The sequence below is a fragment of the Monodon monoceros genome, unplaced genomic scaffold (genome assembly GCF_005190385.1).
Source record: "Monodon monoceros isolate NGI ecotype Baffin Bay Population unplaced genomic scaffold, NGI_Narwhal_1 Super_Scaffold_10, whole genome shotgun sequence".
Classification (NCBI taxonomy): Eukaryota; Metazoa; Chordata; class Mammalia; order Artiodactyla; family Monodontidae; genus Monodon; species Monodon monoceros.
The window spans coordinates 56,648,609-56,676,211 of record NW_021703766.1 but is presented as its reverse complement, the minus strand read 5'-3'; the positions used below and the strand labels follow the sequence as shown (position 1 = coordinate 56,676,211).

Here is a 27,603-nt window from a genome sequence, read left to right as displayed (position 1 = left end):
GCCTCTTCTCAAAGCTGACGTTTATGCAAATACTTGGGAAGAGAAGAAGGTTCTAGCTATGTGGCTATTTGGAGAAAGTTCTCCCCATGTAGAGGGAACGTCCAGTTCAAGGGCTTTACGGCTGGGACATAACCTGGAATATTCGAGGCACATCAAGGAGGTGATGGAGCTGAATCAGTGATGAGGAGAGGGAATAGTAGGAGATTAATTCAGAAAGGAAATTGGGAGTCCAACTGCAATCAAACGCTGCATAACACTATTAGGGTCTTGGCTTTGACTCTGAATGAAATGGGGAGACATTGGAGGATTGGAAGCAGAGGAATGGCTTGATCTGCCATGTCTTTGAAGGGTCACACCGGCTGATGTATTGAAAGTGGTTTGTCGGAGGGTTTGTTTTCTTTATTGTCTCTGATAGCAAGGTGCTCATCCTGTATGGCTGTGGCCTTCTGAGGTGAGTGCTAGTTCTTTCCTCTTTCCACTGTTTCAGCCTCTCTAACCCTGTGGAAAGGACTGGACATTTCCAAGTCCCCCTCTGCTGCTTTCTAGTGGTTGAATTATAGGTAAAACCAGTAAAATAAAACACATATCCAAGTTAAATTCATGGTAAAGGAGAAGGATCCTCCTTGTCCGATCTTATAAATGTTTGTGTGAAGCTGTTTTTTATGTTTTTACAGAGTAAAATGCCAGGGATTTTAACAGGTGAGTCTAGATGTATACATGCAGGTCTCGTGTTTGTATGGGTTTCACAGTTGCCACCATGGACTTACTCCCTTGTGCTGGCATTGGATATGAGTACTTGAAATTTGTCCTGAGATTTTTTTTCCTTTGAGGCTAGTTTTCAAGCTACACAAGATAATCAGTATTAACTGAAATAATGTGAAAAAATGTGCCATACAGGGGCTTCCCTGGTGGTTCAGTGGTTAAGAATCTGCCTGCCAATGCAGGGGACACGGGTTTAAGCCCTGGTCCAGGAGGATCCCACACGCTGCAGAGTGACTAAGCCCATGCGCCACATCTACTGAGCCTGCGGTGTAGAGCCCGAGAGCCACAGCTACTGAGCTCGCAGGCCACAACTACTGAGCCCTTGTGCCTAGAGCCTGTGCTCCACAGCAAGAGAAACCACCGCAATGAGAATCCTGCACACCGCAACAAAGAGTAGCCCCCGCTCGCCACAACTAGAGAAAGCCCACACGCAGCAATGAAGACCCAATGCAGCCAAAAAGAAATTAAAAAAAAAAATGTGCGTACAGAAAAATATAAAATGATCATTTTTCTCACTCGGGGCCTTCTTCAGAGCCCTTTTTTTTTTTTTTGGCTGCGCTGGGTGTTCATTGTGGCGCACGGGCTTCTCTAGTTGTGGCGTGTGGACTTAGTTGTCCTGCTGCATATGGGCTCTTAGTTCCCCCACCAGGGATCAAACCTGTATTGGAAGGCAGATTCTTAGCCACTGGACCACCAGGAAAGTCCCTTCAGAGCCTTTTTTTTTTTTTTTTTGGCTGCGTTGGGTCTTCGTTGCTGCATGTCGGTTTTCTCTAATTGTGGCACATGGGCTCAGTAGTTGTGGCTCGTGGGCTCTACACCGCAGGCTCAGTAGTTGTGGCACACAGGCTTAGCTGCTCCGTGGCGTGTGGGATCTTCCCAGGCCAGGGCTCAAACCTGTGTCCCCTGCACTGGCAAGCGGATTCTTAACCACTGCACCACCAGGGAAGCCCGTCATTTGTTTTGAATCTCAAAATTTCCCAGATTTGAGTCCATGGGAGTTCCTTTATGCTGGTTTGTCCCATTTTCATGTCACCATCACATTTTGTGCACTTAGCTCTGATACAAAAGATATTACAGTTTCATCCTGCAAATTTCCTTTCTCTGCAAGGAATCAGTCTTTTCTCTAAGGAGATTTTCTTTTTGGTAGAGAAAGGTATTGAGAAATCAAGAACTGGGTCTTGGATGTGCTCAAGGACATAGGTGAACCGTTGCTTCCGGGCCTTCTTTGACTACACTGCATTTAGGTTCACAAACACTACCCATGCCATGGCAAGATACAAGCCATTAACTAAAGTTCAAGAAGTGTTTCAAACTTTTTTAATGTAAAGTTTATTTCAGGGGAATACACGAACATCAACTGTACAATTTGATGACTGATAAATGCATTTATATATGAAAAAACTTCCCAGTCTAGGTATAGAACAATTCTGTGATGCTGAAAAATGCCCACTTGCCTGATTCCGTGAGTCTCTGAGAGTCATTCACTTTCTGATTTTTTTCAATGTAGTTGCTTTGCCTATTCTTTCATTGGTATCTAAATTTAGCCCATACTGGGGAATTCCCTGGCAGTCCGGTGGTTAGGACTGGGTGCTCTCACTGCCAAGGGCCTGGGTTCAATCCCTGGTCGGGGAACTAAGATCCCACAAGTTCTGCAGAGTGGCAAAAAAAAAAAAAAATTTAGCCTGTACTAGTTTTATGAAATAGAAGTATTTTATTTGAAATGTTAAATATATTTATAAGTTTTAATTAAGGTTTTTATTGATACTTTTCTTGGACTTTTTAATTAATTGCCCAGGCATAACAAAATTATACATACCATCTAGTCAGTTCATGTCTGTCCTTGTGTACACATACTTTGGTCTCCTTATTCAGGAACATGGTTTGCACCTTCATCTTACAACGTTAGGCATCTCTTCCTGTGGGCCTTGCACTAAAGGATTCTAGTTTGGGTTTTCCTCACAGCCTCCCCATGAAGCAGGTGCCTGAAAGGCATCATTTTCCATAAAAGGAAATCGAGGCTCAGGGAGATAAATGTAGTTGCTGAAAGGCAGGGAACTGATGAGCCGCTGAACCAAGCTAGAGACACAGTTTGGCTGTACATGGTGTTTGTGCTGTATAACCACAAAACTATGCCACATGGCCCCAGAATGGGCCAAGGTCTGGCACGATGGTGACCATGATGATGATGGGGATGGTGATGACAATGATGTTGATGATGGCAGCTGGGATTGTAACCATCAACAGACCCATTCATTAGGGAGCACCAGGTGCTGCCCTATGCACTTTTCATACATTAACCAATAGACCCTCCTACAGCCCTGAGCAGTAGCTACAACATTATCCTATTTTACCAAGAAGGAAACTGACACACAAACAGCTCATTGACTAGCACAGGGTCACACAGGGCATAAGCAGTGAAGCTGGAATTTGACGCATCAGTCGGCCTCCAGAACTGGACTCTTGGGTGCTACACAAAGGAGGAAAGGACATGCAGCAGGAAGGGGAAAGTGGAGGTGAGGGGTCAGTGGGATAGGGAGAATTTAATGGGATAACAGAGGGAGCCTATGGGGGGCGGTGATTTGGTGATTCCCAGATGTTCGCAGTTCATGAATCACTAAAAAATTTTTTTGACTAGAAAGCTCACACAGATTTGGTAAAAAAGGGCATTTCACACCCACATTTCAAAAAATAAAGGACTTTTACCTGGAAAGAAGGCAGAGGATAGCATCTCACAATGAAGGGGCATCTTCTAATGTAAGTTGAGCTTAATGAGAGACAATGCATTAGCTGTATTTTCGTGACTTTGAGAGCACAGTGGTGCCAGAATTAAACGTGTGGTAATCGACAGTGCCTGGAACAGGCCTGACATGTGGTCAGTGTCAGTGGACATTAGTGATGGCCATTGATACCAGTGCTTTCAATTTAAATGGATGTACTTTTTATTTAACTTAAGTAGATTTATTCCAGGAGGGAAACATGCATTACTCTGGTAAATTGGAAAACCAGTTTGATTGGCTACAAATGGAGACTTGCCTTCAAAACACAACAATGAAATTGAAATAATGAAATCAAGTCCCAGGGAGCTCATGCTGCCTTCTGAAGCCTGTGAGTATAAAATTGTTCTCTCATAAAAAAGGGAAATTATTCACAGTCAGAAAATTATCAATAACAAAGCACGAATGGAGACTTCCTTTTGAAAACTTTAAGGCAGAAAAAAGGGAAAACGTTCGTCTTCTCAGTGTGTCCATCATGGCATGTGAAGAGGGTAATTATAATCCAGGCAAACAATCAGAAATATAATACATGTTAGCAGAAAGAAAAAAAAAAATCCAATTGACCGTGCCTCCACTGCCGGGGGCCCGGTTCAATCCCTGGTCAGGGAGATAAGACCCCCAAGCCACACGGTGCGGCCACAACAAACATATAAACAAAATCTAATTGAATAGTAACATACAAGGATAAGTAGACGATGTTAAAATAGCTTTTACAAATATCCTACATTTGTTCTTGGAAGTCTACAAAAGAAAGATCTTGATAAAGGTAATCCATGTCCATCAGTCTGAGCAATCAACATTTTATTTTATTTTTTCATATTTATTTATTTTCATATTTATATATTTATTTAAGTCCCCCCACACAGTTCTTTATGTCAGAGGAAAAAAATGCAGTAGAAAAGATGACTTAGGACTTGTTTTTGGTTAAGGGTAAGGATTATTTAAAAACCAAAAGGTGGGACTTCCCTGGTGGCACAGTGGTTAAGAATCCACCTGCCAATACAGGGGACACAGGTTCGATCCCAGGGAAGATCCTACATGCCGTGTAGCAACTAAGCCTGTTTGCCACAACTACTGAGCCTGCACTCTAGAGCCCGGGAGCCACAACTACTCAGCCCTCGCACCTCCAGCCCGTGCTCCGCAACAAGAGAAGCCACTGCAATGAGAAGCCCACGCGCCTCAAGGAAGAGTAGCCCCTGCTCTCCACAGCTAGAAATAGCCTGCGCACAGCAACAAAGACCCAATGCAACAAAAAATAAATTAATTTATAAAAATAAACAAAAATAAATAAATAAAAACACAAAGGTCATCAACCAAAGAAAATAAATTAATTGAAGCTTAATCAAAATTAAAACTTTGCTTTTCAAGAGATAGTTAAGAAAGTAAGAACTCAAGTCACAACCTAGAAAAAGATATTTGTAAGAACTATCTCTGAAAAATGACTGTGATTCTCAATATGTAAATGGTCCTTATAACAATAACGAAAAATAACACAATTCAAGATATTCGCAAAACTTCTGAAGGCATGTGTCACCAAAGAAGTATAAATGGTAAATAAAAAAATGAAAATATGCTTCTCCTTATTACTCAGCATTGTAAACACATTTTAAAGCCACAGTGAGGGACTACTACACACTCATTGGAATGACTAAAATTCAAGCACTGACAATTTCAAGTTAATGAAGAGATGAAACAGCTACAACTCATATATTTCTTGAGGGAATACAAATTGATAAATAACTTTAGAAAATACTGTTGTACTCTCTTGTAATGCTATACATACACATATCATACGACACGGTAATCTCAATTGTAGGTATATCCTTAAGAAAAATTAAACCTTATGACTCAGGAATACTTCGGTGGAAATATTCACAGTAACAGCAGCTTTATTCATAAAAGCCAAAAAACAATATAACGTTTGTGATTTTACTTTTTTTTCCCCCGTCATGTGTTAAAATATCTAAACTAGTCCCAAGACAGAGTGGCTCATGCTAAGACCCAAATCTGAATGCTGAAACTTACTTCAATTTCTATTTCTTGCAGATATCTGGCTCTTTCAGGAGCGGAAATCTAAGGCCAGCCAATCAGAATATGCCTGATAAGCTTTAGTTTTTCACAACCTTGTTCCAAAACTTCCCTGTGCCCCACATAAAGAAAATTAACCTTTCTATGACCAATCAGCTATTGCCTAGTATGAATTCCTTGTTCTCAAGTATTTTTGTCTATGTAATCTGTGTATTCTGAATAGCTCTTCAGAGCTCCTCTCTATTTTCTAGACTGGATGCTTTCCAGTTCATGAGTCACTACGTAAAAGCAAACTATATCCCAAAATTAAAGTCTGTGAAATTTTCTCTTAACATGTATTAAGTTTTTTTTCGTAATTGTATAGGTTTGCATGGTCTGAATTTTTAAAACTTATTTATTTTTGGCTGCTTTGGGTCTTCTTTGCTGCAAGTGGGCTTTTCTCTAGTTGCGGCGAGTAGGAGCTACTCTTCGTTATGGTGCTCAGGCTTCTCGTTGTGGTGGCTTCTCTTGTTGTGGAGCACGGGCTCTAGGCGCGGGGGCTTCAGTAGTTGTGGCACATGGGCTCAGTAGTTGTGGCTCCCGGGCTCTAGAGCGCAGGCTCAGTAGTTGTGGCGCATGGGCTTAGTTGCTCCGTGGCATTGAATTTTTTTAATTCAATTTTACATTCAAATCTTGAAATCTTTCTTTGCTTCTTTTTTTTTTCATGCTTTTGGTAGGTATAGCAGTGCTACTTAGAGATATCTGACATGTTTTCTTATTGATACACTGGTTTACGTAGTGCATGTATCAATAGAAAGTATTTTTTGCACAAAGGGGCAGAGGTGTAAAGTAACTGCATAACGCTAAACACTTCTGCAAAGTAATTTTAATAGATATCCAATGGCAGTTTGTGATATTTACTAATTTCTTTAGTTTTACCAACATTTGGTAATGTCAGACTTCCTTAGGCTCATCAATCTGATTCGTTTCATTTTCATTTTCCTAATGGAAAATAAGACTACTTTTTAAAAAATGTTGTTTGCTTTCATAATTCTAATCTGAAGTGACATAGAAGAATTTTGCCTTCTCAGGTTTTAAATCTTTCATTTGTAGTAATTATCGAATTTATTTATTATTTATATATTAAATCTTTAATAATTTATAGATGTCTCAATATCTTCCTAAGTGTTTTCTTGTCATTTCAATTTTTACGTTTTTTTAAAGAAGTCTGTTATTATCATATAGTTTGTGTACATGCTGTGATAATTTTTATATTTGCTTTGAGAAGTCCTGCAAGGCATGCCAAATTAATAGTGTTGTGAAATGTGAAATAAAAAGGAGTCACTTCTGTCAAGGGATTTTTTAAAAATTATATATATATATTTTTAATTAATTAATTAATTTATTTATGGCTGCATTGGGTCTTCTTTGCTGCGCGCGGGCTTTCTCTAGTTGCGGCGAGCGGGGGCTACTCTTCGTTGTGGTGCGCGTGTTTCTCATTGTGGTGGCTTCTCTTGTTGTGGAGCATGGGCTCTAAGTGCGCAGGCTTCAGTAGTTGTGGCACGTGGGCTTCAGTAGTTGTAGCTCGTGGGCTCTAGAGCGCAGGCTCAGTAGTTGTGGCGCATGGGCTTAGTTACTCAACGGCATGTGGGATCTTCTCGGACCAGGGCTCGAACCCGCGTCCCCTGCATTGGCAGGCAGATTCTTAACCACTGCACCACCAAGGAAGTCCCCTGTCAAGGGATTTTAACATGGAGCTGGGAGGCTATTAATTAGTGGACCTCCTGCACTTCCCCATCTTGTGAAACCATGATCTTTTGATCTGGGCCAACCTGCAAATATTCCAAGGATTCTGCAAAAACACCTGCAACTTGTCACACTAATGGACTATTACTTCCCTGTAGTGATAGCCTTAGCACTCAGTCCAGTTCAGCGGAGACTAGCTTCTGCCTCCAACTCCAATTAAAATTCTTTGTAATGCAAACCTCTCTTTGTCTTTAAAAGCTCCTTACTTTTATTCCCTAGCCCACACCCCCGCCCCACCCCCACCCATCCCCAAACCCCCAACCCCCGTGAAACCGGTCCCCTGTGTCAAAAGGGTTGGGGACCGATGGCCTAGCCCGACATCTTTTTTGTTGCTACTTAAATGTGTGCCCCGAATTGCAATTCTTTGGTCCCAAGGTAACGCGTTGTGCTTGATTATTGTCTCTCAGGTTAATTTAGGTTGACAGTATCCACTATACAGTTATGTTTTCTAATTTCATGTATTTTTTTTTAGCCAATGATCAACATACTTTATTGCACATAATTCCCTTTTTTATTCCAAAATCTTATTAACTTGGTTTTTCTTATTTTAAAATACTTCCAAGGTTTTCATAAAAAACAAAAACAACAAATAAGGACTCTGGCTACTCTCAGTCTTTACACAACTGGAATGCTTTTTTTCTAATCTTGTATCAACTTTTATGTTGAGAAATGAGAGTTAAATCAGAATTTTAAAAAGATTAAACATACAGGGTTTGATGGGTCTGCTTTGATGTGTTGTTCTTCCCGCACGGACTTGGCCGATTAGTGCCCCGGAGTTTGGGGGAGGGTCTCCTCCGCTCCCGACTCGGTGGACCGATGGGAACTACATTACCCAGGAGACTGTGTGCGGACCGGCCTTGTTCTCCACACCAGTGATGACCCCGAACAGGGGCTCTTCCGGGATTGTGAACTAGGGGTGGGCGGGACTTCCGGCTCCTTCCTGAAGGAGGCCGTTTGGCTGCTTTTGCTGCCGTCTGCAGGACCCGAGACTCAGGATCACTCGGTGGAGCCGAGCTTAGAGAAACTGGAAAGAACCCGAGGGGCGCCGTCCACACTGCCCAGGAGTGAGCGGGTTGCGGAACCCGCTTCCGGGATTTTCGGCCTAGGTCTCCGCCATTATCCTGCGCGTCTCCTGGCACCACCACCCCCACAGGGTCCTATGTCAACCAACGCGGTGCAGGACCCGACCCAGGTGACTGTCCCGCCCCCCCACCCGATCCTGACCCAAATCTCAAGTCCCCAGGGAGGGTCTCCTGCTCAGGGCACTGGGGTTCAGTCCCCTGCTTCCAGAACTTTAGGTGTGCGTGTGTGGTGGTTCCATTTCTGACAGGCTGTGTGACGCAGTGTGGAGCGTGTTAAAGGCTGTGGGTTTGGCCCGTGCAAAGACTTGGAGGTGCTCAAGAGCCGGGAGCATTCGGGAAACCTGGGGTTCCAGTCATTTCTGCAGGGAACAGAGAATTTAGGGAGGAGTCAACAGTCTGGGCCAACTGTCAGCATTCTGGGTGCTGCGGAGGGTTGTGAATAAATCAGGAACGCGGTCTGAGTTAGAGTTTTAAAGTATTCCAAAGGCTGCTCAGGGGAGAACAGACTGGAACAGACTCTGTTCTGAGGGTGGAGGCAGGGAGACCTGGGAGAGCCCAGTGCATTCCACTCCAGAGAGTAAGGTGACTTCTGGACCAGAGTGGTGCCTATGGAAATTGTTGACCTGAAACAAATAGACTGCCCGCTATTTCTATTGCAAAGATTGTTCCCCCCCTCCGCCCCTGCCCTCCTTCCCCTCCTCCTCCCCCCCCAACCATCATTAGGGAATTGCAATTGGGGTGTGCAGCTATGGTGAGCTATCACTTTTATGGAGATTAAAAAAGGATGTTAGAAGGGCTGTAGCCACCAAAGAGTCCATGGGTTTTTTGGTTTTTTTTTTTTAAAGAGTCCATGGCTTTGCTTTTCATTGGCTGAGTCCTTTCCAGGAAAGAAGGAGTCTTCATCCTTTTGGATTCCGTTATTGTTTCAGGTCAGTGAGGGCTGACCCCTTCTGGTATGCCAACTCTAATTGAGGTTTCTGTTTACTAATTTTTTACGAAGGAATGTAAGTAATAAGATTCTTAATAATTCTTAAAGATAATTAGCAGGATTTCCTGGTGCAGTGAATGTGGCTCTGACCTAAGGACAGAGTAAAGGACAATAAGCATTTTCTTTTGGCTGAGCATCTGGAAGAATTGAGACCAGCAACTGATGTGAGAAGTCAGTTTCAGGGAGAGATTAAAAGTTGGATTCGGGACATGCTGCTTCTGAGATTCCAAAATTGAGGTAACATAGGGGCCGGTGGAATCTGTAGTCTGGAATTGAAGGAGGAGGTCTGTGGCTCACTGATGTCCATGTGGTTACAGACTAAGTCCTGGACTCCAGCCAATTCTGAATCTCAAATTTAAGAGGGAAAGTTTGGTCACTTTTCTGGGAAAGGGGACCTGAGATGAAAGAAGAGAGACCTGGGGCTGGCAGGCAGTGCAGAGCAGGTGAGACTTTCAGAGGCTACCTGAAGATGGGAGGGTCCTGTGGTTCCAGAGCTTTCTGGGGAAGCAAGGGTATAAGGAGTCACGAGTATTGCCTGGAATGGAGATGGAGAAGGATGTGTTAGATTGTGTAGATTCACTCCTCTGAACACTTAGCCGACTGTGCATTCGTTTTTGAGCCAGCAAAAAGTGGGCAATGTTGACCAGTCATTGAAGCCCAGGCCCAGTCAAGGGCAGAGGTGCCTCAGCTCTCCCAGGAAACTACAAAGTTAAAAAGGTATAGATTTAATAATTTAATCTTGTGTAAGCAAATAATAACTGCTTAATATATCTGTGTATAAAATAATAATAAATACATATATATATAAAATTTAGTTTTTGCCTTGGGCTCTTCACATAGACCTCTGAACCCCTTGGAATTTCCTGGGGGTTAGGACTTTTTTTTCACAACGACCCCGTTTTGTCACACAGGAGTTTATTACAATGAGGTGACTTAGGGCAGGGCCCCTAGGTAAACTCAGGAGGGGACTGGTCACCAGAAAAACCAAGCAATTGGAAGTTTATACTCCCCCCAACCCCCCAACCCTGGGGCCTCCCAAGGATCAGAAGGAAACTAGAGACTAAGTATAAAAACTGCTGAAGAATGAAATTCAAGGTTCCTTCAGATTGGTGAACACATTGAAATTGCGGAAGTGCTGGGAGGGTGGCATGTACTGAAAGGGCCTGGAAACACCCTGGTGCCCTCTAGCGCCCCACCCCCCCAGACCTAGATATCTCTTCCATTGGGCTGTTCCTAAGTTGTATTCATTATAATAAACCAGAGAAATAAGAAAACTGTTTTCCTAACTTTTGTGGGTCCTTTTAGCAAATTATCATAACTTAGGAAAGGTTCATGGGAAATCCTGAATTTGTAGCCAAGTAGAACAGAAGTACCGTTAGCCTGGGAACCAGACATTGGAACTGGCCTCTTTAAAGAGGGCAGTCTTGTGGGACTGAGTCCTTAAACCTTTAAATTCTGTCCCTAACCTCAGGTAGTGTCAGAATATGATTAAATGTCAGTCACCCAGTTGGTATCATAGAATCAGATCATTGGTGGTGGAAGAGACATCATATATTTGGTGTCAGATAGGGAATCACAGAAACCTCAAGGTATTGATTAAAAGTCACATTTATATAATGACTTGAAAGACATGTAGGAAATACCCAGTTTTCAAAAACATTTACAGAAATGTTAATCCTGTGTTCTGTAATAGCTCAGTCTTAGCATTAGATGTGCACTAATGCATTTGATGTCTACACTAACATCATGAGATAGGCACCATAAATATTGCTATTATACACATAAAGACACTGAGTCTCAGGGACGTTGAGTCTTTTTGTTCAGGGCCATAGAGTTGTCAAGTTATAGCTCTGAAGACTGAGGATCCGAGGTCAGAGGTCAACCTCAGATGACTCATCTCCAGGAAAAGGAAGGGAGGAAACAGTTCAGCCTTTACATCCACACCATGATCAACTTTATCTCCGATCCTCCCTCTTTTCACAGGTTCCCATGGTAGCAGCAGCATTTATGGCCCCTGGACAGGTAAGTGGAAGAAACCCCAGTACCTACCCACACGTCATCCCTACCCCTGGTCCTGACACACAGATATAGGAGACAGTGTTGTCCTGGGATTGTGGGCCCTTAGGTCTGGGCCCTGGCATCATCTCAGGCACAGGACCATTAATCAAAGCCAGCAGTTGTATGGAGGTGTTCCCATGTCTCCAATGGAGAAGGTCAAGTGGTAACATGTCCTTGGGCACAGACTGGAGATGAGACTGAGAGGGGAGTCTTCAGGGAACTGCCAAACCCATGACATGGGCTGATAAAGACTGGGGGCATGAGTCATTCCTGGGATAGCAGCCTGAGGAGCTGGGCCTCTACTGAGGGGGCGGGTCCATGACACGTTGGCCACAGAGGAGGGAAGTGATCTGACGGTGGGTCTGAAGAGGCTGTTCTGCCTGCCGAGAGGAAGACTGGGGGTGAGGGTTGAGCCAGGGGCCCAGTGGAGGGCACAGTCCTGGTGAATGTCGATTGTGACTGGATCCTGGCAATGGCTCTGTAGCAGGAGAGGAGGTGAGTCTCTGAATCTCGTTTGTGGTAGAGCTGATTTTCTGCTGTACAGGATGAGAGAGAGTAGTCTGACATGACTCCAGGATGTTTGCCTCTAGGTGACGGTGGGGACGCCATGTCTGAGACGGGAAGTCAGAAGTAGGAGTAATGGACAGAAGGACTGTCCAGAGTTCCATGTTCCCATGCTGAGTCTGAGATATTGCTGGGGTGTCTTGCGGGAGGTCCCGCAGAGGCCTGGGGAAGCACCGCGTGCTGGGTGGCATGTGGGGAACACGGTGAGATGCTGAAGTCCTGGGGCTGAGGTGGTGGCGTGGGGTGGGGTGGGTTGGGGGTCACGGTCAGGCACGTGAGGGAGCTGTGACCCTGCAGGGCTGGGCAGTGGAGAGGGAGGGAGTGTGAGCATGGACTCAGAGCCCTTGTCCCCAGGCTTTACTCCAGGGGTCTGAGCACAAGTGTCATTGTATGTGATGTGATCTGTGTGATCTCAGGAGAGTTGACTCTGAGGAGAGTGGCTGGGGGTCTGTGTGGCAACCACAGAGCGTCTGTGAGACTGCCTGTCTCCCTCTCTGTTTTAACTGAATGATGTAATGCTAGCACGTTTCTGTGGCATCAGGACCTGGTGTGTCCTCTGAGCTGGGTCACTGGGGTGGACGACCATGACCTGGGGGTCCTGGTTGCAGAGGCTGCTGTGAACTCACTTGTCCCCCTCATGACAGGGCCATGTGATCTTTGAGGATGTGGCTGTGTCCTTCTCCCAGGAGGAGTGGGGTCTCCTTAACAATGCTCAGAGACTCCTGTACTGTGACGTGATGCTGGAGAACCTGTCACTTATAGCCTCCCTGGGTAAGGACCCCTGTTCCCACACCATTGCCCCATATGGGATTCTGCTCTTCTTTTTGCATGGCTCACTCCATCCTTCCGAGCCTGGACCTTGGACACTGCTTACTTCCCTGATTTCCTGTCACTTGAGCTGTGTTCCCCCACCCTGTGTGTTGTTCAGCCCTATACCATAGATGTTGAAACCTTTCACAGAAGGCTTTGGTCTCAGAGGCTTGAAGCCTGCCCGACTGATACCACTTAGCTTTGCCACCAGTTGTTGTGTTGACTGTTCAGATGTGTGCAAGGTCCGTGTCACATGTTCTAACCTTTTTTTGTGCACTGCCTGTATCAGGAATTACAGACACTTACATGGTCACCACTTGTGGTCAACCCTAGATTATGTTTGCAAGACTCCTTAAGGTTCTTCTAGTGATACATCTTTTTCCTGAAGCCTGTCATTGGTTGGTTCACTCTGGGCCAGTGTCTTTCTCCTAGTGGCCCTATTTTCCTGTGAGGACTTTGATCTGGTAGGGTTCATAGTCACCCAGCCTGAGCAGAGGGATGGAGACAACCCTGGGTGCCTGGCAAGGTAGGGCCCTCTCTAGTCATAGGAGGAGGGTTAATTGCATCCTGGGCCTGGTGAGTAGGAGCTGTAGGAAGGCGTGATACATTGATGAGTTCTAATCCTATAGGGAAATGTCCTTTCTCCACGACTGTTTTAGTCTTAAACTCATCATGGCTGTACCTCATTCTATCGTTCTTCCCCACTTTGACACTTTGCCCCTTTTATGTATCTACTGTGGGTTCTTTCTCCTGGCTCTTTCTATCTCAGTGTCATCCACATTTCTCCTTTTCCTCTCACTCTGCAATGTTGTCTAATAGTCTCTTCTTAATGTATCTTGGGAGGTGAAAGTACTTATATAGTCCTTGAACTCTTGGTAGTCAGGTGTGAATGGTGTGAATGCCTTTTCCTGGAGTGGGACACACATTCTACCCAGTACAGTTGTCACCACCAAAATATTCTGCTGAACACCGTCGGCCGAGGAGTGGGTTGTTCCAGGCCTCTACTCCTAGTACAATGCCATATCCTGGTGTCCTGTGTTCTTGCTGTTTATAAGATCTCTCCCTATTCTGTGACCATCAGAGGTCTAGTACTCACAGTAGCCCCTTCTTCTACCTGTCTGCCTCCCTTGTTTGAATCCTGCACAATGGACTTCTTCTCTGATGTGTCATACAAAAGCTATAATGGGCTCCTGTCCCACAAAAGTCTCCATGCAATTTATCAGTTTTTTTTTGTTTTCCTTTCAGGTTTTTGGCATGGAGTAGAAGCTGAGGAGGCCGTTTCTGAACAATGTGTTTCTGTAGAACAAGTGACGGAAGACAGGAATCCAAAACTGGAGCCATCTATCCTGAAGCCTCTTACTTCTGTTACAAGTGTCCTGGCGGAGAAAGATGTTTTGTACTTGGCTGACAATATGTTCACGTGCGGAGAGGTTGAGAAGGCTTTCCTAGGCAGCTTGGGCTTTCCCCAGCACCAGCCCTCCCATGATGGAGAGCATCCACGTAGAAGCAGGCGGAGCAGGGAGGTCTCTCACCCTGGGCAAGGGCATCATAAGTGCAGCGAATGTGGTAAAGCCTTCAGTAAAAAGTTTAAATTCACGGAGCACCTGAGAGTTCACACTGGAGAAAAACCTTATGAGTGCAGTGACTGCGGGAAGTTCTTTAGACACAGCTCCAGTCTTATTCATCATCGGAAAGTTCACACAGGAGAAAGGCCTTATGAATGCTGTAATTGTGGGAAAGTCTTTGCCCACAAATATAAACTTTTTGAGCACCAGAGAATCCACACTGGAAAAAGACCATATGAGTGTAATGAATGTGGGAAAGCCTTCCTTCGCAAGGATTCACTTGTTCAGCACCAAAAAATCCACACTGGAGAAAATCCTCATAAGTGCGGTGAATGTGGAAAGTGCTTCCTGTACAAAAATAACCTTCTTGTGCACCAGAGGATCCACAGTGGAGAAAGGCCTTATGGGTGTAGCAAATGTGGAAAGTCCTTTGTCTTCAAAAAAAGGCTTCTTTATCACCAGCGAATCCACACTGGAGAAAGGCCTTACATGTGCAGTGAATGTGGGAAAGCCTATGTCTACAAAGGAAGTCTTATTGTGCATAAGAGAATTCACACTTTAGAGAAGGCTTATGGGTGTAACAAATGTGGGAAATTCTTTACAAGCAGTTTTGCCCTCAATAGACATGAGAATGTTCACACTGCACAAAGGTGTTATGAGTGCAGCGAATGTGGGAAAGCTCTCAACAGCAAAGTTAAACTTGCTGAGCACCAGAGAATCCATACTGGAGAAAGACCCTATAAGTGTAATGAATGTGAGAAAGCCTTCATGCGCAAGTATACACTTGTTCAGCACCAAAAAGTCCACACTGGAGTAAAGCCTTTTAAATGCAGTGAATGTGGGAAGCCCTTCACTTACAAAACAAGTCTTGTTGTCCACCAGAGAATCCACACTGGAGAAAGGCCTTATATGTGCAGTGAATGTGGGGAAGTCTTTGTCTACAGAAGAAGTCTTGTTGTCCATCAGAGAATCCACACTAGAGAAAAGCCTTATGAATGTAGTTCTTTGTAAGCAGCTCCAAGCTCACAAAAAACAAAGTTCACACTGGGGCAATGCCTTCTGGACTTATGCTTTCCTTCACTTGACTTAATATCTAGCAGCACAACTCCTATGTAGTAGAGTAGGTGAATGTACACCTTATATGTGGCCAGTCAAACTTTTCTAAAATGGTAGTATCTTTTTATACTCTCACGAGAAGCAGCAGAACATGAGTTCCTGTTTTTTACATTTTTACCAACACTTGGTATGTTCAGGCTTTCTAATTTCAGTGATGTCATATGTGTATCTAGTGATTTTAACTAACATTTCCCTATTGACACAATGTGAGTGGTTTTCCATGTGTTAATTTCCAACCATATTTCTTTTTTTCTTTTTAGTTTTTATTGGAGTATAGTTAATTTACAATGCTGTGTTTCAGGTGTACAGCAAAGTGAATCAGACAGCCATATTTCTTTTTTGAAATTTCTGTTCATATAATTTTGTCATCTTAATTACTGAGTTTTGATGTTTCTTCATGGATTATTGATTAAGGTCCTCTAATGGAAATATTTACCAATATTCTTCCAGACTTGTTCTTCTCATTTTAGTCACTTTTCCAGAGAAAGACTTTATTTATTTTTTGGGGGGGGTGGTTTTGGACATGCTGTGGCATGCAGGATCTTACTTCCCCAAACAGGGATTGAACCTGTGCCCCCTGCCGTGGAAGCGCAGAGTCCTAACCACTGGATCTCCAGGGAATTCCTCAATATGAAGCTCAGAATCCACTTTTCAATTTGTGCATCACAAAAAAATCCTACTAGAATTTTGACTGGGATTGCATTTAATCTTCAATTTAGAAAGAAATACTGAGTGTCCCAATCTATAAACTTGATAGATCTCCTTTTATTAAGATCTTGCTTAATTTTTATTAGTGGTCTTTTTTAGTTTTCTGTTTGTAGGTCTTACACATCTCCAGGTATTTTCTACATCTTATGATATTGTGAAAGGGAATTAAAAAAAATCTTCAATTTATGAATTGTTCATACCTATTACACTTAGAGAGATATAAAACTAAGGACAGAAGTGATCTTTCTTTTTTTTTTTTTTTTTTGGCGACGTGTGGGACCTCAGTTCCCTGGCCAGGAATTGAACCTGGGCCACGGCAGCAAAAGACCGGAATCCTAACCACTAGGCCACCACGGAACTCCCTAGTAGTGATCCTTCTTAATCTTATAAATAACATCTACAAAGAGCTATTAGAAATACTATCCCTTTGAACCATTATTAAAGTATTCCCATTAGAATAAAAGGAGGACAGCTGCTCTTTGTTCTCTTATTCAGTATCATCCTGGAGTTCCAATTTCATTCAATACAACAACAAAAAAATACGGCAAAATAATGAATATTTAGCAATTGGAAAGGAAGAAATAAACCACCTAAAATATGTCCACAGTTTTCATCTTCACTATGAGTCCAAATATGGACACTCAGTTTAGTGTCTGGACCCATCATAAACTCCTAATTTTTTCGTCACCTATTTGCTGCCCTTCTTACTTCCTTAGAACCCATCACCTTCTATTACACTATGCAACTTAATATCATAGATGAACTGCTTATTGTATATTTCTATCAAATACAGACTAAGTTCCAGTAGGGGAATATGTATTTACATGTTGTGCACTGATATATTTCATATTCTTAGAAACATGTCTGAAACACCTATGGTACATATTGATGTCTTGAAATACATAACAAAATGACAACGCTCATTTAACGTTCAGTTGCACAACTGTGGGTATACTTTCTAACTCTCCTTACCCAGCCTTTCTCCTCACCCTGCCTTTTCCTTCAGTTTTACTACCCTCAAAATGCTCTGAGTTATGGGACAAATCATATTTTGCAAAAAGCCTTTAAATCAACTAAAAAGTCCCAATAGTTATTTTATTGGCTTCCTTCTCTTATTAGATCTCAGAGGGTTTTTTTTTCTCACATTCCATTGGGAGTTTGATTGTTTATTTCAAAAACAGGTTTTCCGCCATCAATTTCTGCCACTGCTGGTGCATATCTATCCTTTTTTTTTTTTTTTTTTTGACTGTGCGACATGCAGGATATTATTTCCCCGACCAGGGATCGAACCCACTCTCCTTGCAGTGGAAACGTGGAGGCTTCACCCCTGGATCACCAGGGAAATCCTGATATCTATCTCATTAAGCACTTTTAATAGCTCTTGGTAGTTACACAGTCCCAAATGTTTTTCAGAGTTTGTCTCCTCTCTGTCTGCAGACACTGTCAGCGCACTTACAGGTGATGTGGTAATCACTTCCAAGAGCAGATGACATCGTTGGGTTCTAAACATTTATCTCGGGCTTTTGTGTCCCCATTACAGACTCTCAGTTTCTGCCACGGCAGTCCTTGTTACGGGAGCAAATACACATTTGGTAAGTATCTCTTCAGGTATCTGATTCTTAGAAAACATGTATGTCAGGAAACCCAACAATAACTATTCTTAAAATAAATTTCACTTCCTGAGGTCAGGACAGTAAAAGAGGAACCACCTTAGGAAGGTTATATATATAGATACATAGATATAGACAGATAAGAACAAAGCCATAAAATCAGGAAAGGCATTTGCTGAGGAAACCAGAGGCATGTTGCCCCTCATCAACGTACATCAGGAGTGCCCGACACTTCCCCTTTCTCCTCAGTTGCATTGTTTTGAAACTTGTCTCACTGGCTTCTCACTAAACACACTGACCATAAACAGGGTTCACTGTAGAGGCTTCAAGATAAGGTAGGTTGTGAGTAATAAGATGAAGAAGATGAGCTCCTACTCTGAGTAGAGGCCTAGTGTCTGTGTGGTATCTGCTGATGAGGGGCATGTTGTGTCATGGAGACTTTAATGATGTGTCTCTAAATTTTTATCCTTGGCAGAAGGCTGTTCATTGCATCTCAAGTACTTGGATGTCCTCTTTATCAGTAATCGCCACTCTCTACCCTCCTAGGGCCTTGGCTTCCATTCCTCACCTATAAAAATGGATCCATTCTTCTGTCATCTATCTGTCTATCGTCTACCTCTATATCCTCTTTACCTTATTGTGATTTCATCTCAATGACATAATTTTTTAAAAAGATTTTCTTGGTTTGATGTGGACCATTTTTAAAGTCTTTATTGAATTTGTTACAATATTGCTTCTGTTTTTATGTTTTGGTTTTTTGGCACAAGGCATGTGCGATCGTAGCTCCCTGACCAGGGATCGAACCCTCACACACTGCATTGGAAAGTGAAGTCTTAACCACTCCGCCGCCAGGGAAGTCCCCATTTATAATTTTTTAGAGAGAAAAAAATTGGACCATACACCCTCTTAGAAGAATTGAATCATCCTACACTCAGTGAGAACAGAGCATTTAAATTAGACCCTTCCTGTGCCTTCACAGAACCTCTATGATAAGGGGAAGTTATCAATCATTATTGTCTGTGACACACTGGAGGTCATTATGAGTGGATTGGCTCATGACCTCAACAATGTCATGGTTGTCAGACTCTCAGGTTTATGCAAACTTCCAAATTCCCACGATAAATTCTGTTGACATATGTTTTTGTTATTTAACTTCACCTTGTGGTTCCTCTCAATATTCCTGGTTACTTCCCTTGTCAATTTTCTTATTCTGCTTAATTTTCTAATTCTGTAACCTATTTTCATTATACTTGTGGAATTTTTTTTTACTTTAAGAATTATGACTAACAGAACATAGTGAAATTTTAGAAATTTCATATAATATCTAGAATATTTATATCAAAGACATTTACCCATACATTATAACCTGGGAGGGTTTATCACCACTCATTTGGCAATGCTTCCCATGTAATTTCACATAGCAAATAATCCTAATTAGCTTAATATCTCTGGCTCTGAGATTCTTCAGGGGCCCACTAGAGGTCAGAAAAAACTGAATTAGAATTTGATCCTTGGGAATTTTGTCAAAAATATCAAAAAGGTTTTAAAACAGTTGACTAAGAAGTATCATAAGTCACTGTCAAACATGTTTAATTATGCACTTTACCAAAGTGACAATAAAAGATTTCAAAGGCAAATACAGGAAGTTATAATAGATTACTTAAAAGATAAGCTTTACAATCTGCTATCAATAGCTGATATATGTATATATTTGTCTTTATTGAATTTGTTACAATATTGCTTCTTTTTTTTATGTTTTGGTTTTTTGGCCATGAGGCATGTAGGGTCTTAGCTCCCCAACCAGGGATTGAACCCTCACCCTCTCCTTTGGAAGGCAGAGTTTTAACCACTGGACTGAGAGGGAAGTCCCAATAGCTGAACAGTATTCTAAGAAAACACTGTCCTCAACAGAGACGAAACCAAATTTAGATTTTAGCATCATCTTACCCTTAAAATTCATTTACTCAATTAAATTTATTCTATTCTTACTCCTGACCACACACAAACCCCTCCACTCTTCCCCCAGGGTTTCTTTTCCACAAACCTTCTATAACTTTTTTACCTTCAGATTTTTTCCTATGCCTTCTCTTTATCTCTCTCCCTTTTTAACCTCTCTTTAGGTCAAAATTACTTTCTCTTAACTAAGTGTATTTCCTTTCCTTGTACCTTCTTTTTTCTTGCATACAAAGATGTTTTCCTTAGTAATTTTTAGTGTTTTTCATTACATATGTTAATTAGAATTATTCACCTTTAAAACCTTAATTTAAAGTGAAAACTAAGAAGCAAGCAACTTTGAACTATCTTTTACATTAACATTCTGTAAGTTGGCAAAATTATAAATACTATTTATAATTTCTTTTAAAAAGTGCTTTCTTATAGAAAATGTCTCCTGTGGCACCAAACATATATATTTTTTTAAATTTATTTTTGGCTGTGTTGGGTCTTCATTGCTGCGTGTGGGCTTTCTCTACTTGTGGCGAGCAGGGGCTACTTTTCGCTGGGGTACGCGGGCTTCTCATTGCGGTGGCTTCTTGTTGCAGAGCACAGGCTCAAGGTGCGTGAGCTTCAGTAGTTGCAGCACGCGGGCTCAGTAGTTGTGGCACGCGGGCCCTGGGATGCATGGGCTTCAGTAGTTGTGGCGCACAGGCTTAGTTGCTCCGCAGCATGTAGAAGGAAGCCTATGTTCAGTAATTAATTTCCCAGTGTCTTATTTGGGAATGATCTAGATATTCAATAAACTTCCATCATTTAACTTAACTTAGCAAAACTCAAAAGTTTCAAGTTACCAAAATCTGGAGAGACTTTTTTCTTTTTTTAAATTGATTTATTTTATTTATTTATTTTTGGCTGCGTTGGGTCTTTGTTGCTGCGTGCAGACTTTCTCTAGTTGTGGCGAGTGGGCCTATTCTTTGCTGTGGTGTGCAGGCTTCTCATTACAGTGGAATCTCTTGTTGCAGAGAATGGGCTCTAGGCGCGTGGGCTTCAGCAGTTGTGGTTCACGGGCTTAGTTGCTCTACGGCATGTGGGATCTTCCCAGACCAGGGCTCGAACCCATGTCCCCTGCATTGGCAGGCGGATTCTTAACCACTGCACCACCAGGGAAGCTCTTTTTTTTTTTTAATTGAAATATAGTTGATTTACAATATTGTGTTAGTTTCAGGTATACAGCAAAGTGATTCAGTTACATATGTATAATTTTTTCAGATTCTTTTCTATTATAGTTTATTACAAGATACTGAATATAGTTCCCTCTGCTATACAATAAATCTTTGTTGTTTATCTATATTAGTGTGTATCTGTTAATCCAATACTCCTAATTTCTCCCTCTCCCCACACCCCCTTTGGTAATCATAAGTTTGTTTTCTATGTCTGTGAGTCTGTTTCTGTTTTGTAAATAAATTCATTTATATTTTTCTTTAGATTCCACATATAAGTGATATCCTAAATATTTTTATTTCTCTGTCTGACTTACTTCACTCAGTATCATAATCTCTAGGTCCATCCATGTTGCTGCAAATGGCAATATTTCATTCTTCTTTTATGGCTGAGTAATATTCCATTGTGTATATGTACCACAACTTGTTTATCCATTCATCTGTTGATGGACACTTGGGTTGCTTCCATGTCTTGGCTATTATGAGTAGTGCTGCTATGAACATTCAGCTGCATGTATCCTTTTGAATTAGAGTTTTCATCTTTTCTTGATATATGCCCAGGAGCGGGATTTTTGGATCATATGGTAACTCTGTTTTTAGTTTTTTTAAGGAACCTCCATACTGCTTTCCATAGTGGCTGCACCAGTTGACATTCCCACCAACAGTGAAGGAGGGTTCCCTTTTCTCTACACCCTCTCTAGTGTTTATTTGTAGACTTTTTAATGATAGCCATTTTGACTGGTGTGAGGTGATACCTTATTATAGTTTTGATTTGCATTTCTCTGATAATTAGCAGTGTTGAGCATCTTTTCATGTGCCTGTTTGTCATCTTTATGTCTTCTTGGAGAAATGTCTGTTTTGGTCTTCTGCACACTTTTTATTGTGTTGTTTATTTGTTTGTTTTTTTATGTTGAGTTTTTTGAGCTGTTTGTATATTTTGGAAATTAACCCCTTGTCAGTTGCATCATTTGCAAATATTTTCTCCCAGTTGTAGATTGTCTTTTCTTTTTGTTTATGGTTTCCTTTGCTGTGCAAAGGCTTATAAGTTTGATTAGGTCCCATTTGTTTATTTTTGCTTTTATTTCTTTTGCCTTGGGAGAATGAACTAAGAAAACATTAATATGATTTATGTCAGAGAATGTTTTGCCTATGTTCTCTTATAGGAGTTTTATGGTATCATATGCTTAAATCTTTAAGTCTTTTTTTTTTTTCTGCACCACAAAGCATGCAGGATCTTAGTTCCCCGACCAGGGATCAAACCCTTGTCTCCTGTAGTGGAGGCACAGAGTCTTAACCACTGGACTGCCAGGGAAGTCCCAGCCTTTAAGCCATTTTGAGTTTATTTTTGTGTATGGTGTAAGGGTGTGCTCCAACTTCATTGATTTACATGCAGCTGTCCACCTTTCCCAACATCCTTTGCTGAAGAGCTTGTCTGCTTCCCATTATATATTCTTACCTCCTTTGTTGAAGATTAATTGACTGTGGGTGTGTGGGTTTATTTCTGGGCTCTCTATTCTGTTGCATTGATCTATGTGTCTATTTTTGTGTCAGTACCACACTGTGATGATTACTGTAGCTTTATAGTATTGTCTGAAGTCCAGTGGGTTATGCCTCCAGCTTTGTTCTTTTTACTCAGGATTGCTTTTGCAATTCTGGGTCTTTTGTGGGTCCATATAAATTTTAGGATTATTTGTTCTAATTATGTGAAAAATGTCATGGGTAATTTGATAGGGATCACATTAAATCTGTAGACTGCTTTGGCTAGTATGGCAATTTTAACACTATTAATTCTTCCAATCCAAGAGCATGGAATATCTTTCCATTTCTTTGAATCATCTTCAGTTTCCTTTATTAATGTTTTATAGTATCAGTGTCTTTCACCTCCTTCGTCAGGTTTATTCCTAGGTATTTTATTTTATTTTATTTTTGATGTGATTTTAAATAGGATTATGTTTTTTTACTTTCTGATACTTCATTGTTATTTTAAAGAAATGCAACAGGTTTCTGTATATTACTCTTGTATCCTGCTACCTTGCTGAATTAATTAATTAGTCCTGATCGTTTTTGTGTGGAATCTTTAGGGTTTTCTATATAGAGTATCATGTCATCTGCATATAATGACCATTTTACCTCTTTGCCTTTTTCTTGTCTGATTGCTGTAGCTAGGATTTCCAATACAATGTTGATAGAAGTGGTGAGTGTGGACATCCTTGTCTTGTTCCAGAATTTAGTGGGAAGGCTTTCAGCTTTTCACCATTGAGTATTATATTGGCTGTGCATTTGTCATAAATGGTTTTTATTATGTTGAGATATGTTCCCTCTATACGCAGTTTGGTGAGAGTATTTTTTTTATCATGAATGGACATTGAATTTTATCAAATGCTTTTTTTGCATCTATTGAGATGATCTGTGGTTTTCGTCTTTTCTTTTTTTGATGTGGTGTATCACATTGGTTGATTTGTATATGTTGAACCATCCTTGTGACTCTGGGATGAATCCAACTAGGTCGTGGTGTATGATCTTTTTTATGTGTTGTTGGATTTTGTTGCTAACATTTTGTTGAGAATTTTTGTATCTATATTCATCAAATATATTGGCCTGTGATTTTCATTCTTTCTTTTTTCTTCTTTTTCAAAGTCATTTAAATTGGTAGAATGCTTAGAAGTTTGCAAAATGCTTTTACATCATCACACTTAAAAACCTTCCCAGGGGTTTGATCCCTGGTCCGTGAAGATCCCACATGCCATGGAGCAACTAAGCCTCTGTGCCACAACTCCTGAGCCTGCGGTGTAGGGTCTGCAAGCCACAACTACTGAAGCCCATGCACCACAACTACTGAAGTCTGCGTGCCTAGAGCCTGTGCTCTGCAATGAGAAAGCACTGCAATGAGAAGCCTGCGCACTACAACAAAGAGTTGCTCCTGCTCGCTGCAAATAGAGAAAGCCCACGTGCAGCAACAAAGACCAAACACAGCCAAAATTAAATAATTAATTAAAAAATAAACCTTCCCAGGTAGGCAGGGCAAATGAATGAGCATTTTGTAGATGAGAACATGGGGCCCAGGTAGATGGGGTGACACACAGCTCATATTGCTTGTAAGTGGAGGGACCATGGTAGAGCCATAGATTGCAAGTCTCTTTCACTCCAGACTATTATTGGTTTTACATTGGGGGATTTTCTTTTTTGGTATTGTCTGTCTGATTTTGGTATCAGGGTGTTTGTAACTTTGGGAGGGCTCCCTCTTCACTCTTTCAGAAGAGTTTGAGAATGATCAGTATAGGTTCTTCTGTGTATGTTTGGTAGAATTCCCCAGTGAAGCCATCTGGTCCTGTGCTTCTGTTTGCAGGGAATTTATTTTTTTTTTTTTAACTACAGATTGTATTTCACTTCTAGTGATTGGTCTGTTCAAATTATCTTTCTTCTTGTTAATTTTGGCAGGCTCTGTCTTTCTAGAAACTTGTCCATTTATTCTAAGTTTTCCAATTTGTTGGCATATCATAGTATTTTCTTACTTTTTTGTTTTTCTGTGGTATCAGTGGTTATTTATTCTCTTTGATTTCTTCTTTTGTTTATTTAGGTCGTCTCTCTTTTCTTCTTGGTGAGTCTGACTAGAGGTTTTCAATTTTGTTTATCCTTTCAAAAAACCATCTCATGGTCTTATGGATCTTTTCTCTTGTTTTTTTTTAATCTCTATTTCCTCTCTTACATTTATAATTTCACTCCTTCTGCTGACTTTGGGTTTTGCTTGTTCTACTTTTTCTAATTTTTTTAGGTGGTAGGTTAAGTTGGGGTTTTCTTTTGAGATTTTGTTTGCTTGTTGAGGAAGGCCTGTATCGCTATGAACTTCCCTCTTAGGACTGCTTTTGCTACATCTCAGATTTTGTAAGGCTGTGTTTTCATTGTCATTTGTTTCAATGTATTTTCTGATTTCCTGTTTGATTTCATCATTGACCCACTGCTTTTTTAGTAGCATTGTTGTTTAGTCTCTGTGTAATCATTTTTTTCCTCATTTTTCTTTGTGTGGTTGATTTCTAACTTTATACTATTGTGGTAAAAAAAAAAGACACTTTAAATAATTTCTATCTTCTTAAGTTTGTTAAGGCTTGTTTTGTGTCCTAGTATGTGGTCTATCCTAGAGAATGTTCCATGTGCACTTGAAAAGTATGTATATTCTGGTTTTTTTGGAATTTAAAAAAATCCCAGGAAATAAAACTTCAGGACTGGATGGCTTCACAGGGGAATTCTACCAAACATATAAAGAAGAGCTAATACAAGTCCTTTTCAAACTATTCCAAAAAATTGAAGAGGATGGAACACTCCCAAATTTATTCTACAATTGTCCTGATACCAAAACCAGACAAAGTCACTCTAAAAGAAGAGAATTACATGCAGGGACAGGGGGAGAAACTATGGTTCTGAGTGTTGTTTGTGGTTGAAATCTTAGTGCATGGTTTGGCCACGTAACTTGTGGTTTTATTCTGTTGTCTTTGCCAAACAACTGAGTATCTTGTTACAAACAGGATACAGCCAGTTTTAATCTGATTCTGCAGTTACATATTTAAGGCAGGTTACCTGGCCTTTGCTCATATTCTCATGGAAAAGAAACTTAATATCACTGACATACTTAACATGATTAATATTTTAGGTTTTGACCAAATGTGTTCTGCCTAAAGTTGGGTTTTGCAAAAGCAGAACCTGACATAGCGTTCAATGACATATGACTTATTTAGGGGAAATTAACAGGAGAAGTTTAATGATAGAGTACAAGGCAAGGAAAAGAGCTAAGTAAGGGTGTAGGCTCAACTGGAATCTCCCTCAGCCTGATCCCTTTTGGAGATCTGGAATGTAAATGGTACCACATATTTGTCCCACCTTGAGACAAGGGAGTGTCTTTTTGTAACTCCAGGTCAGACAGTCCTTAAATATTTCCCAGAGAGACTGCTTTCTTTGTTTACTTTTTCTAAAACATTGGACTTACCTGTAACTGCAGGAATTCATATATGAGGCATTTTACTTGGTGTTCTTTCTTCCTTCCTTCCTTCCTTTCTTTCTTTCTTTCTTATTATTTATTTTGGCTGTGTTGGGTCTTCATTGCTGTGTGTGGGCTTTCTCTAGTGGCAGCGAGTGGGGGCTACTCTTCATTGCGGTGCGCAGGCGTCTCATTGTGGTGGCTTCTCTTGTTGCGGAGCACAGGCTCTAGGCACGTGTGCTTCAGTAGTTGTGGCATGTGTGCTTCAGTAGTTGTGGCTCATGGGCTCTAGAATGCAGGCTCAGTAGTTGTGGTACACAGGCTTACTTGCTCCATGACATGTGGGACCTTCCCAGACCAGGGCTCTAACTGTGTCCCCTGCATTGGGAGGCAGATGCTTAACCACTATGCCACCAGGGAAGTCCCACTTTGTGTTATTTCTGAACATGAATTTCTTCTTCTGTTGCAGTCTAGATTGCATAACTATGATCATTCTAAAAAAAGTCCATCAAAGGGCTTCCCTGGTAGTGCAGTGGTTAAGAACCCACCTGCCAATGCAGGCGACAAGGGTTTGATCCCTGGTTCGGGAAGATCCCACATGCCGTGGAGAAACTAAGCCCATGTACCACAACTACTGAGCCTGTGCTCTAGAGCCTGCAAGCCACAACTACTGAGCCCACGTGCCACAGCTACTGAAGCCCATGTGCATAAAGCCTGTGCTCCACAACAAGAGAAGCCACCGCAATGAGAAGCCCGTGCACTGCAATGAAAAATAGCCCCTGCTCACCACAACTAGAGAAGACGCATGCACAGCAGCAAAGACCCAATGCAGCCAAAAATAAATAAATAAATTTATTTTTAAAATAAAATAAAATTTAAAAGTCCATCAAAGAATAAAACTTCTCACTTGTTTTACAATAAATAAATAAATAAATCAGAGTCCTACATTGAAATGCCTAAAGTCTGTTTCACTTGGCTGTTTGACTGACTCTAAAACAGAATATGTTCAAAAGTGAGACTCTAATATTTCCTCCTAACCTCCTCCATGAACACCACCACTACCCTTTCTATCTCAGTTAATGACAAATCCATCCTTCCGGTTTGAACAAAAACCTTGAGTCATCTTGATTACTGTAGTGTGAGGCTGATTAGGAGGTGAAGCCATGTTCTGATCTGAGGACTTGGAGCTGTGTAACCACAACCATGTGCATATCCTCAGTAATAAAGATACTATATAATGAAAACACATGGCATCTTCTTAGTGAATTTTTATTGGATAAAGTTTAATGTATAGAATGAAGTAATTGTGTATAATCTTGCTAGTAGACTGAAACTGGTGGGGAGTCACTTGCCTTTCACAAATGTTTTTCAGAGATACTTTCAAATCCTTTGGCAGATGTTATTGCCATTAGAGCAAACAGATCGAAATCCAGAAAACCAGAACGTTTATCTCAGAGTTTAGGTGGCCATTTTCTACACAATTCCACCACTGCAGGAAATGTCATAGCAGGAAATGAAATTTGGTGATATCTCTCCTTTTCAAATAGATTTTAGGTGTCACACTACTAAAAGAAATGAAAATGCCTTGGAAAATGGTGTAAGAAATACTATCTTGATATAACAGCTGGG

General features: G+C 41.3%; 1 protein-coding gene across 1 annotated transcript in view; it reads left to right on the top strand.

Moving 5' to 3' along the window:
• The window catches only part of ZNF550 (zinc finger protein 550), a 34,548-nt gene extending 18,078 nt beyond the window's left edge, over positions 1 to 16,470 (top strand). Inside the window, exon 5 of the mRNA XM_029209803.1 lies at positions 14,453 to 16,470. Coding sequence (XP_029065636.1) covers positions 14,453 to 15,427 — 975 coding nt within the window. The 3' untranslated portion in view covers positions 15,428 to 16,470. The remainder of the gene's footprint in view (positions 1 to 14,452) is intronic.
• Positions 16,471 to 27,603: the final 11,133 nt, after the last annotated feature.